Here is a 12,367-nt window from a genome sequence, read left to right as displayed (position 1 = left end):
CATAAAAAAATAAGGCTTAACAGGAAGTAATGAAACAAAAACTAATCACTGCATTCGATACTGATTTGTTGACATTTTGCTAGTATATTGCTTTGCAACTTACCATCATCTAGATACATTTGATCCAGTTCTTGTGGTTCCTGTTTGATGCTGATGGCCAGCGTGGGAGGTGCTCCTTCGTCCTGTAAAAGAGGAGATGGCCCACTCCTCACTGGAACTTTAGGCAGCTCTGTGGCCTCACCTGTGACCGGAGACTGGGTCAAACTGTGACTGGGAGTGAAGATGAGTTCAGGTGCTGAACTCGGGGTAGATGGATGGGAGCCAGGAGAAGAGGACGCACTGCCTGATGGGTAGAGAACAGACTGCTGGTAGCGGCCAGGCGTGGGCTGGATTGCCGAGACGTGAGGGATGGCACTTGGCTGAAGCCCAGGGTTCGAGCCTGGAGAGAGGCACTGAGGAGAGAAGTGTGTGGGTGAGAGATCCTGCAGTTTAGGGCTGGTGCTGGGAGAGGAGGAGGAGCAAGACAGGGACGAAGGTTTTGCTGGGAGTCTCTGAGGGCCATAAGCGGCTGTCACACAGGCTCTGTTTTCTGAAGGCATCAGGGCAGGCACAGCTTGCAGACCGTAATACGGCTTGGCAAGGCTAGGGGAGTGCTGCTGTGCACACAGGCGAGGGAGCTCATAGTCATCATGTGGCTCTGTCTTTATGGTGGGAACTGTGATAGAAAGAAAGAGAGGTCTCAAATGAGAAAAAAAACACAAATAAACAAACACTGTTGGTTCATTAAGTGTCACGTGAGCTGGTGCGATCGAGTGGGCTCGTGGCTAGGATACCCAGAGCCAAACAAACATTCTCATCAATGAGACTGTGTGTCTCAGGCGTCACACTCCCGCCCAGCTGAAAATATTTAAAGAAAGAAGGGGAAAAAAGGGATGAATCATCACCACAAGAGACTTCCAGCTGTTTCTATAATAAAAGAGACTATTTTCATTGGAGCTTTCCCTAGCAGTAATACACTTTAACCGTGTATTATGAGAAACTTTGAGGCAGGAAGCTTCATTTCCAAAAGAGTTTAATTAATTAGCACTCAAGAAAATATGTTATAAAATATCAATATGTTTCAGATACAGGTCTTTGTGTCTATAGAACCTTAAAAATTGAACTATTGTATTTGTTTATCAGGATCAAAAGCCAGATTGCACTGTTAAAATCTATATTCTAATTTTTCAACTCTATTACTTTTTACTTTTTTTTTTTTAATTTTTCACAATGCACTGTTGTAGTGAGGATTTGAAAACAAATTTCTCTCTCTGTATCCTATGTCAGATCTCAGCCACAAACACTAATCTTCCTCTTAAAAGACAATGGCCTTTGCAGTGACAATATGCAAGCCACTTTCTTATAAATCTGATATTTATAGCTCTATACGGTATATAATATTTCTTGACAGCTTGTATTGTGTACAGTCCTGGGGTGCTATAAACAACCCTGCTGTGCAATCATTACCACAGCTATAAAAAAAAAATCTTTATATATGGACATATAATGCATAGTGTAGTAAAAACTAAGGCTGGCTTAAGTCTTGTGTTAAGTAATAGTGATAGCAGGAACTAACTTATTTTTAGCGGCTGTTCCACAACATGTGCAGGTCTTTAATAAATAAAACATTGTTAGCTGTGGTATAAGAGGAATAAAGTAATCAACATCAGGATGGTAACAATCACTCTGTTTCAAATTGGGCTGCATCGCACCACCGGAGCATCGATTATTCTCCTGTAACCGCATGCCTCACATGTTCAGTATAGCAGTACCGATATTCAGAACTTATGAAAGAATGAATGAATGAATGAATGAACATATGAGTAGCTTGAAATTCTGTTTCTGAAATGAGAGAGTGATCTGGCTAATATGCAGAAATATTCAAATATGAATGGAAAAATATTGTTCCTCTCAGACAGAATTGGTTTTGAAAGTAACAAGAGACACTGGGAATGATCGTATATTATCTGAGGAATGTGGGACTTCAGAATAAAGCATGTTGCCCACTGCCATGTGGTATAAGTTCTCACTTCCCTATTGTCCACCACCCACACATCTAAAGACCATAATATTGCAACACATAAGATCTTTCTTTGAGACTGGACCATGATTCATCGCCACACACACACACACACACACACACACACACACACACACACACACACACACACACACACGCTTACACCCAGCGCCTTAGCTGGCTCAGGAACCTATCAGCAGCATGCATTAGAGGAACTGTTGAGGCAGGCCTGACTGCCCAAGTTTTAAAATAAACCCCAGACACCTACGGTACTGTAGACCCAGCAGGAAGAAATGAGCCATCAATCACATGACGATGTCTAAGAGATGCCTCAGATGTCTAACCTTATACTTTATGCTTTAGCCTCTACATAGATTGGTAACACTTTTTTCTAAAACCACAGAAACTTGTCGACCAAGCAATCTTGGTTCATCATTCATCAAAACAGCAAATTTTCAATAGACTACACATCATACACATTGCCCTGAATGCTGTTGATAATTTGAGGTAAGAAAGTGTCTTCTGACTTGAAGTGTCTGACAGCTTAGGCAGTTACCAGCTGCCAAAACAGGCCAAGCTGATCCAGCTGTTAGACTAGCTTTGCTAGTTCAGGTTTCTGAAGTACATTGAAGGTTTAGATTATTTTTAAGGTAAGACTTCTTCTGTTTTAAGGTAAAACAGTAAGGCAATTACAAAATCTCAAACATTTGTTTATCAATTTAGTCAAGTAATAAGGAAGCTGGAAAATAACTTGCCAACTTGCATAGATGTCGTAGACCAGCTCAGCTTCTGCTTTTAGGAATAATCACCAAATAACCAAGTTAGCAGGTGCATTATGAACCCTAAAATAGTACTTTCAGTCAAAATTACAAAAAATAATATCTTAGAAAGTGACAATATCTTGAATATGGGTAAATTTATCTATTATTTCCTATTATAAGATTAGAATAAAACAAATATATCATAATTGACCCTATTTCTAGTCATTTTGTAAACTAATTTCAAGCTTGAAATAGTCTTGATCTAGCAGCAGATATTTCTTATTATGAGATTATTATAAATCATAATATTATATTATGCAGCCTGGTTTTAGATTCTTTTATACATTTCAAGCTTTAAATTTTCTTATTCTATTGGCAGATAATTTTGCTTCTTTCTAGAAATAAATGCTTAAAATTAGACAAATCTGCCATAGAACAACATATTTTCAAGGTGGAAATTAGTAACAATGTCTAGAAATGGGTTTAATAATAATATATTTGGTTTATTCTAATTTTATCATTGGAAATACTAGATAAATTGGACTATATTCGAGATATTTGCTAATAAGTAATTTTTTGCAGTGAATCAAAATTCTATTCAGTAGCTTCTTTAAAAGGTTATTCCTATACATTTATCAAAGCTACACTATTTCATACAACTGCATGACTTTCCCTAATAACTTGTTGATATTTTAAGACAAGACACGGTCATGAGATTTCTAGCTATGATCTATTAGCTTGTTCTCAGACACATGGAAGGAAAGAATTGTTATCATAAAATGATATTATACTGCATAACCTAATAAAGTATTATTCATTATAACAGAGTGTTATTCAGCTTGTCGGTTGCTGTGGATGTACCCATGGCCTCTGTGGTGTATCCAGTGTGTCAGCTGAGAGGACAGTGGAACACTGTGAGAGGGGACAGAGAGGCTTTACAGTGGCCAGGCTGAAGGAGACAGGGCAGGGCCGGGCTCGGCGGCCTATGAATCATTACTTTGAACCACCCACTGGTTAGGCACCCTAATCCTGGGGCAATTAGTGGTGGTTTGGCCCTTTTTTAAACTTTTTCTTCTGGCAATCAGTTGGCATCTGAATAATAGCATTCACATAGTCAACTCCACCCAAATGTCGCCCTTCCAGACCTTGTATAATCTAACAGGTATGGAAAAGAACATGTTTATTGAGATGCTTTTAGCAATGAGAAGAACTCTTTAGTTTGACCACTTTCACTGAACAAGACAGTAAAATGTCTGGAGTTCAAATGTTCAAATGAAGATGAGCAGCAGGATCACTGTTTTGAGCTCTATAACAACTGAAAGCAAGTCATTTTAAATTAGTTTGTATTTGTCAATGCTGGTGTAGCAGCACGATAGATGTGTAGCTTCATTTCTCTAGCAAGTGTAGAACCAATGCAGTAAATCCTTCCTCCCCTCACACTGTTTACAACACACAGGCTCAACTTTATTAAATAAATGAGCTGGCATTATGGTAACCAAACTAAAAACACACTGGTAGCTTAAATAAACTTCCAGTTTTAAGCCTGTTTAGCCAGTAGGGCTTATGTGATTGAGGGAAACAACATTTCTTTGTTGATGCAATATTAAAATAAAGAAAGTTCATTTGAGGGTGGCTGCTACTTGCTAATAGCAAGCTAAAGAATCACTATTTTATCTAGCTGAAGGGCAGTGGTGGCTCAACGATTAAGGTGCTGGGTTACTGCTAAGAAGGTTGGGGTTTCAAGAACCAGCACTGCCAACCTGCCACCGTTGGGCCCTTCAGCAAGGCCCTTAACCCTCTCTGCTTCAGGTGCACCATATCATGGCTAACCCTGCACTCTGACCTCAGCTTCCTAACAAAAAAATGTGTCAAACTACTGTATCTTGGGCAACTATCTCATTTTTTATTTATTTTTTACAGTTTCTTTGCTATGGCTGCATTTTACTCTTAAATGAGTAACAGCTTTGAAGCAAATACTCAAATTTTGGATAACTATCATCCATGCTAAAGAACGTTCCACTAAATAAATAACAAATCACTTTTAATTAAAAATTTACTTTTCAGTCTATAATTTGGGTTGTACTTTCAAAGTTACCTCGTCACTCAATATCATAATATAATATTTTCAAAATAACTGAAAAAAAAAAATTAAATTCTCATAATTTTCAGGAAATGCAGATGATGCAAATTCCTGTGGAACATGTGACGTGGAATATTCCAAATACTTCATATTGAGTGAATGTTGTATGACTAAATGGACAACTCATGGAAAAGGATGTTTCAAGCATGAGATATTAAATGGATTCACACATTAATGCAAAAATAATTGTTTTTGTTACTACATCTACTAATACTTTTATTTACTACTTTTGAAGTACAGTATATTTCAAAATAAAGTGTAGTTATAGTGAGCTGGGACAGGCATAAATATTGTTTTATTGTAGATAGATTTTATTAATGTCAATTTAAATTATTTGTTTATTATGAAATATACATATGTTTCTGTAAAGGACAATGTATTATCAGTGGTACATAAATGGCACAGCAATCATGGAATTACCAACAAATTTGAATAAGTGAGGCTTATGTGCTTGGATTTCATTAATTTTCATTCCTAACCTTATTTGCAAGTTTAACATTATGTTGAGAAAAATATATACCCAGAGAGGGTAATGTTTTACCATTACATGGTAGGTAGGTGAATCGTTGGTATTGGCTCCTCTTCCGTTTGCCATTGCATATGTAGAAGTTCACCAAAACAGGGCTGGATATTCTTTGGTTTCGGTAAGTTGGAATCTCCACAAGCAAAGCTGTCTGTTGTGACAAAAAGACAATATAAAAAGAATATATGTAAGGAAATACAAAACGTCCACTCAGAAGGAATATTTTATTCTCCACTGACCTTAAGCTCTACATTTCAGAGAACCAGGTAAGGAATTTAAAATGTGAAAACATGTGGCTTCCACAGATATACACATGGCTTACTGGCCACCAATGAACACTGACTGCATTGTGTCTGCGATTCAAATTCACACCATCACTGGGTGGCTGTGGCCCAGGGAAATGGGGGTAGATGAGGCTGAGAGAGACTATGTAGCAGACTGTTATTTTAATACCTTTCACCCTCAAGAAGAGGATCTGTCCAGGAACTCAAGACAACCCAGAACTACTTTTTGTCTCCAGATGCTGCTGAACTTTTGACCGCTGCACTGTCTCTTGCCACTAGTCCTGCTCTAAAAGGGTCTTCACCAGCCCATCCCTCCCTACCCTGAGATGAACCCCATGTGGCTGGGAGCAGACTGATGGAGGTGCTGAACGGTAGCCAGAGAGGAAGTCATCAGTCTTCTTGCAGGTTTCGGAGGCATGTGCAGGTGAGCTTACTGCCACTATTTATATTAGCACATCAGCATGGCTGCCGAGCAGAGCCAGATGAAGTGCATACTGCTAGAACGAAATTCATACCCAGCTTCATACCTAATGCTTTTTTTTACTCTTTTCTTTTTGGTAGCGTATTTTAATAATCAGAATCAGTAGTCAAATTTATATCTACCAATGGAGTCCAAAATGAACACTCAAATTTTATTCCAGTATTTATCTCAAGTCGTTTCCCATTCTGTTTTTAAATAATGTGTTCATTGGCCTCATGTGACCCTCTCTGAAGGATAAGTACAGAATTATCCCCAGATGAAACTGAATGAGGCAACCAAGTGAAATCCCTTCAACTTCAAGGAGCTGAGCAAAAGTTTGGCATGCTGCATAGGGCAACTTAAGAGACACAAGCAAGCATGTGGTTTAGGGCGAGTTACAAAACGGTTCATATTGAAAAAATATAGAAATACAGACAGAGGGTGAGGGAAGGGCAGAAATCAAAGCAAGCATTGTAAAAAAAAAAAAAAAAAAAAAAAGTTTTACACAAAAAAAAAGTTTTACACATTAATACATCATTCCGGCAGATGGTCCTTATTCACTGAGTGAGCACTGGAAACGGGTGTGGAAGTGTCATAAAGTTATGAACCAGCACAACGTTTAAAAAAAAAAGAACAGTTATTATTCAAATTTACTGTGCCAGTAAATGAAAATGCTGTTTTATCTCAGAAATCAAGAGGATAGCTTAATATGATTTACAATGACTACATGCGAAAATAGATGAATGCACTGACATTTTGCATTACTATTAAGCTTAATGCAAAACATTCTGCGGCTTACATAATTTGTACAAAAATAAGGCTTAAAACGGGTCAGTGCACAACGCTGTAAAAACAATCTGCAGTATAAGAGACTCGTGTTGTTTGGATATGAAGTATTCCATCCCATAAAACACAATTAGAAAGTCCTTTCAGTGGAAGAATTAGGAAGTGTTTGTCTCTGCTTTAAACATGCTAAAAAATTATAAGACCAGTGCTTCAGACAGAGATTCGTTCAGTCACATTCCCAGACTGAGACAAAAGGCTAATAGTTCATTCAAGTCATTCAAGTTGAGCAAATTCCATGTTGCTTTGGACACCACTGGCTAGGTATTGCCTGTGTTTAAAATGGGCCTGTTCCAACAGTCTATGCTTAAGGGCCTGAAGACAGACATACTTTAATAGTGAGTGTGTGTGTGTGTGTGTGTGTGTCTGTGTTTATGGGGAGCAGGTGTACTGCCTCACACATAGACAGTGACTATTCCCGAAGCCCAAACTGTGGCCACTAAGCTCTAGAAGAATGATTCAGTCAGTCACTGAAAGGGCAGGGAGTGTGTATGTGTATACATCTGAACTGAAGGGTATATGCCTGTTAGGTATGTTTGTATGTTAAACAGTTCAGGATGTATGGCCATTACTAAACTCAGAAGTAAAACTGGTACAAAGCTAATCATACACTACTAATGTGAGTACACTACATTAGTAAATATTTGGTAGAATAGTAAAAAAAATGAAGAAAACCCTTCTGTGAGCAGATGTGTACAAACTTTTCACTGGTACATATTTGTATGGGGCAAGGCATTGTCTTGTCAGTTCTTGCAAACGGCTTTCATCTCTAATCATCTGTCATGATGTCTTTAATTATAGATTAGATATGTAATAGCTTAATGTGCGTGTGTGTGTGTGTGAGAAATTATCAAACGGAGCTCACATCAGTGACTTACAGTTTTAAAGGTGTCCTTTTCAACTTTGGCTTCCATCTCCCATATGTGATGACCATCTGAAAATAGAAAGAGGTATAACTTTTTTTATATAGTTTACATTCATAAAAGTCAAATATAATTTTAAGTGTGATATTGAATTATATATAAACAATAATATGCCAAATGTATGTATATATATTTATATATGACCATAATACTGAAGTGGATGTAAATCAGTGTTGTTCTTTTTTGCTCCTGTTAGGGGTCACCATAGCAGATCACAGGTCTGCATATTTGATTTGGCACAGTTTTTATGCTGGCTGCCCTTCCTGACGCAACCCTCCCCAATTTTATCTGGGCTTGGGACTGACACTGGGAGTGCACTGTCTTGTGAAGTGGATGTAAATCAATATTGCTTGCAAAATAAAAAAAATTTAAAACTTGTCATTGCATGAGTATTCACTGGTATGGAATTCATAAATTAGTTCAGGTACAACCATTTGGCATCAGAAGTTGCATAATTAGTTGAATGGAGTCAACCTGTGTGCAATAAAAGTGTCATGTGATCTCAGTATAAATACACTTGTTCCTGAATAGCCCCAGAGTTAAAGAACATACATACAAACAGCATTATAAAGAACAGGGAGTTATCAAAACAAATCTGGGACAAAGTTCTGTAAAAAAGTATCAATCAGGGTTGGTTTCTAAAGAATCCTAAACTTTGAATATTACTAAAAATTAAAAAGAATATGGCAAAATCAAGTCTCTGCCTAAAGGAGGCTGTCCATTAAAAGTCAGTAAATGGGTAAGGATGATATTAGTCAGAGAAGCAGCCAATGGCCAAGCATAACTCGAGCTGGAGACTTCCACATTTCAGATTCAAGAAGCTGTTCACAGGATAACCATTTCCTAGACACTAAGCGGAGAGAAGAAAGGCATTTTTGGAATAAAAAAGCCATATGAAAACCTGTTTGGAGTTTGCCAAAAGGCATGTTGGAGACTTAGCAAATTTGAGGAAAAAAGGTTCTCTAGTCTGATGAGTCCAAAATTGAACATTTTGGCCTTGGCACAAAGTATTGTGTCTAGCAGAAACCCAGCAATGCCCATGAATACCATCCCTACATTGAAGCATGGTGGTGGTAGCATCATATTGAGCATTACCCTTGGCCTTTTGGTTGCTTCTCTGACTCATTCAATCCTTACTGTTACTGACATTTGGTGTACATTTAAGTCCATTTCAGTTCCAGGTTGTAACACTACAAAATGTGGAAAATCAGCAAACTGGATTTTGGGACTGGTTTATAAAACACAAGAGTATGGTTGAAAAATATTTCAGTGGCACCATGTAGCTGAGATTTTTCTCTCAACCACGTTCTAATGAGCATAACTATGCAGTTAGTAAAGCCAGAGCTCAAGCCTTAAGCTTACATCATATCCTGTCTGCCTCTGACCCAGCTGGGCCGTGAGAGAGTCTGATGTAACCCTAATGAGATGAGCAGAGCAAAGTGTGTGGCGAGCCTCCACTAAAGAGGAATGAGACCCTTACATCATTCCCTTGTGGAATCCCATAGCACATGACAAACAGTGTCTGAAGAGTTCAGTAAAAGCGGCAATGAACTTCACTTCCATGATAATGAGCAGAAAAGCTTGTGATGGAGAAGGGCAATGGGCAACTTGCTTCAGTCATTTTGAACTCTGTATTCATTTGTTATCCTCATTAAAGAGTTTTATTAAACTGTTCTCTGCTGGGAGTTGTCACAGCAGGCATTGTGAGACGAATGCTCTGAGACAAAAGGCACATTAGAATCTCATTTGCTATTTTTATCGGAGAGATCACAGCTGAGACATTTTGACTCAGGAGGAGAAAACCAATGCAGTGGTGCTCATAAAGCTGTGCTGTGTTAAAGGAGGAGGGAAAAAAGAAATATTGAGTCAGAACAAAAGGGAAAGCCTTTCCCCTGATTTTTCCATTGGCACACATTGGTAATATATTTGGATAATTATGCATCGCTACCATAAAGTTCATGCCAATGTCGCCCCTGGGTTTAACCTGAAATTGAGAAAAGGTAATTGTATTGGGTTTCCATTTTAATTTTCTCACTCAGACAGCTGTGCTCAAATGGGTTTGGAAAACAAAGCTAACCATGTGAAAGAGTTTAGCGAATTTAGAAAAACATAACATGAAAGATGAAGGATTTTCCAAATATTATGAATAAAGTAAACTTCCAGTTTCAGGTCAACTTAAAGCCAATATCCAAATGCATGACCAGTTAAGGTATCATGATGCTCAGCAACACATCCCCAGCAGGGTGTAAATGACTCACAATTATAGTCTACATTTGGATACCAGATGTATTATTCAGACATTAAATTTCAGGTCTATTTTGATTTGCATTCAAAGAGTAAGGTTAGACGTTAGACTGGGGTTTAGTGGGCAGACAGTGAGGAGGACATCAGTCTGAGGCAGGAGGAGGCTGTGATGTGGCAGCCACCGAGACCAGCACTCTTTTATTAAAGCTCTTTCTCTTTCTAGGAGTTTTGCCAGCAGTGAACGTTAGAGCTCGAAGCCAGACTGCCAGGGCCAGAAATAAACATGCTTTTTAGATCTCCCCTCCAGTTTGTCTTTTATCTTCATGCCTCACATAAGTTCTCGCTCTTTTTGCCTCACTTGTTATCTCGTATGATCTACTCCTTTTTAATGTATCTTCATTACTTCAGTCCTTTCCTCTCTCTGTTTCTGTCTCCTTCTTCTACAACTTCTCTCCTTTTTCAAAATACAGAAGTAAAGCCATAAATCGGGCAATTTCTTGGGGACTTACTGCTAGTAAAAGTGCTCCTGCAGACTGAAGTGCTCCTAGTTATTATGGAGGCTTTCCTGGAAGGGAGCCATGTGAATGAAATAGTTCGCCTGTCTCGCTACACAAGAAGAATGAGCACACGATGTTCCTTGGCAGATGCCATCATCTTTAGTGGGTCCAATACAAGTTATCTTACTTCCCTTAAAGATTTAGTCACACAACAGCCCACAGAACACTAGTTGAGCTAATTCAAACCACACCAGACGTCATGCTAGCTTAAGAAACAATGTAAAGTGCCAAGCTGAAGAGCAAAAACTCTGCATGACATACAGTATATTAGACATATTATGGTGTATAGTAACTAGAACATAAAGGAATCAATCTTTTTTTTAATTCTCAAAAGACTACTTTAATGTTTATCTGTAAGTGTGACATCTTTATTTCAACTCAATTTAGCTTTATTTTTATTGGTACTTTTAACAATAGTGTCCCAAAGCAGTTTTACAGGATCCCAGAATTAGATCTAATTCCCTAATGAGTAAGGCAGAGGCCAGGGCAGCAAGAAAAAAATGCTTGTGCTTACATATGGAAAAAACCTTGAGAGAACCAGACCCAAAAGGGAACCCGTTTTCTTCAGGATCACACTGGATACCTCCATCGCCTCTTAGAAAAAAGGTTTTATCTATCATCTTAAGGGTTCCCCTTAAAGGTTTTCTAGGTATGCCAATCCCTCCAAAGTTTGTAGTAAGATTTCCCTTTCTGAAAAGGTTCACAGAATAACTCCTTCAGAAATCTCTATCTATTAACTATCCAAAGAATGCTGAAGGAATCTTTTCTAAAATTGTTTTAATTTTTAGAAAAGATTCCTTCCGGATTCTTTGGATTGATAATCAGAGCTACACAGTAAGTCTACGGGTGGTTTGAACAGGTCAGCAGAAGCCACAAGCCTAACCTAATTATAAGACAATGAAAAAAGAGATTCTCTCCAAATCCAGCACAACTCTACTGTGTATCTCTGATGCTTCAAAGTCCTCAATCACCCTTTTTAGCGAATTTTGATTCATAACATCACAAGCTGCTTGCGGATCTTGCCAGACTTCCCCCAGCGCTGCTCAGGCTTCAGGAATCAAAAAGCCTCTTGTGCTGCTGATCAGGGTGGGCCAAAGTGAAAGCCCAGCACCTCGGGCAGACATGCAGGAGGGCGGGTACACGACAGAGCCAAACTCCCTCCATCTACGTGTTGGACAGTAAACACAAACAGATGCCGGTCTGCTCACTGTTGGCTTCTGAAAGGAACTGTCTGTCTCTCACGGTATAGGGGTTGGTGAGCATAAGAGAGAGGCAGAAAGAGCAGAGAAAAGGAAATAGTGGCTCAGTGGTTAAAGGTTTTGGGCTACTGATTAGAAAGTTGTGAGTTCAAATCCCTGCACCCCCATGCTACCACTGAAGGTCCTTTAGCAAGACCTTTAAGCCTTTACTGCCCAGTTGTATCCTGTCACTTTGGATAAAAGTGTCAGCCAGTGAATCAATATAAATGTAGAAAAAGCCAGGAAGAGGGAGAGAGTCAATGATAGAGTGTGTGAGAGAAACAGAAAAGATAAACAGAGGCTCCATCTAAAATCTTACCCTTATTCACTATTTA

General features: G+C 38.6%; 1 protein-coding gene across 3 annotated transcripts in view; it reads right to left on the bottom strand.

The window, feature by feature from the left end:
- The window catches only part of nfatc1 (nuclear factor of activated T cells 1), a 44,296-nt gene that overhangs the window by 10,274 nt on the left and 21,655 nt on the right, over positions 1 to 12,367 (bottom strand). The window contains exons 7-9 of one of the 3 annotated variants that reach the window (XM_026930035.3): positions 7,949 to 8,004; positions 5,502 to 5,634; positions 104 to 715 (exon numbers count right to left, since the gene is read on the bottom strand). In XM_026930035.3, coding sequence (XP_026785836.2) covers positions 104 to 715; positions 5,502 to 5,634; positions 7,949 to 8,004 — 801 coding nt within the window. The remainder of the gene's footprint in view (positions 1 to 103; positions 716 to 5,501; positions 5,635 to 7,948; positions 8,005 to 12,367) is intronic. The other 2 variants (XM_026930036.3, XM_053228521.1) reach the window with 2 other exon arrangements.

The sequence above is a fragment of the Pangasianodon hypophthalmus genome, chromosome 23, assembly GCF_027358585.1.
Source record: "Pangasianodon hypophthalmus isolate fPanHyp1 chromosome 23, fPanHyp1.pri, whole genome shotgun sequence".
NCBI lineage: Eukaryota > Metazoa > Chordata > Actinopteri > Siluriformes > Pangasiidae > Pangasianodon > Pangasianodon hypophthalmus.
The sequence above is the reverse complement of the archived record's forward strand: the minus strand, read 5'-3'. Positions and strand labels throughout refer to the sequence as shown.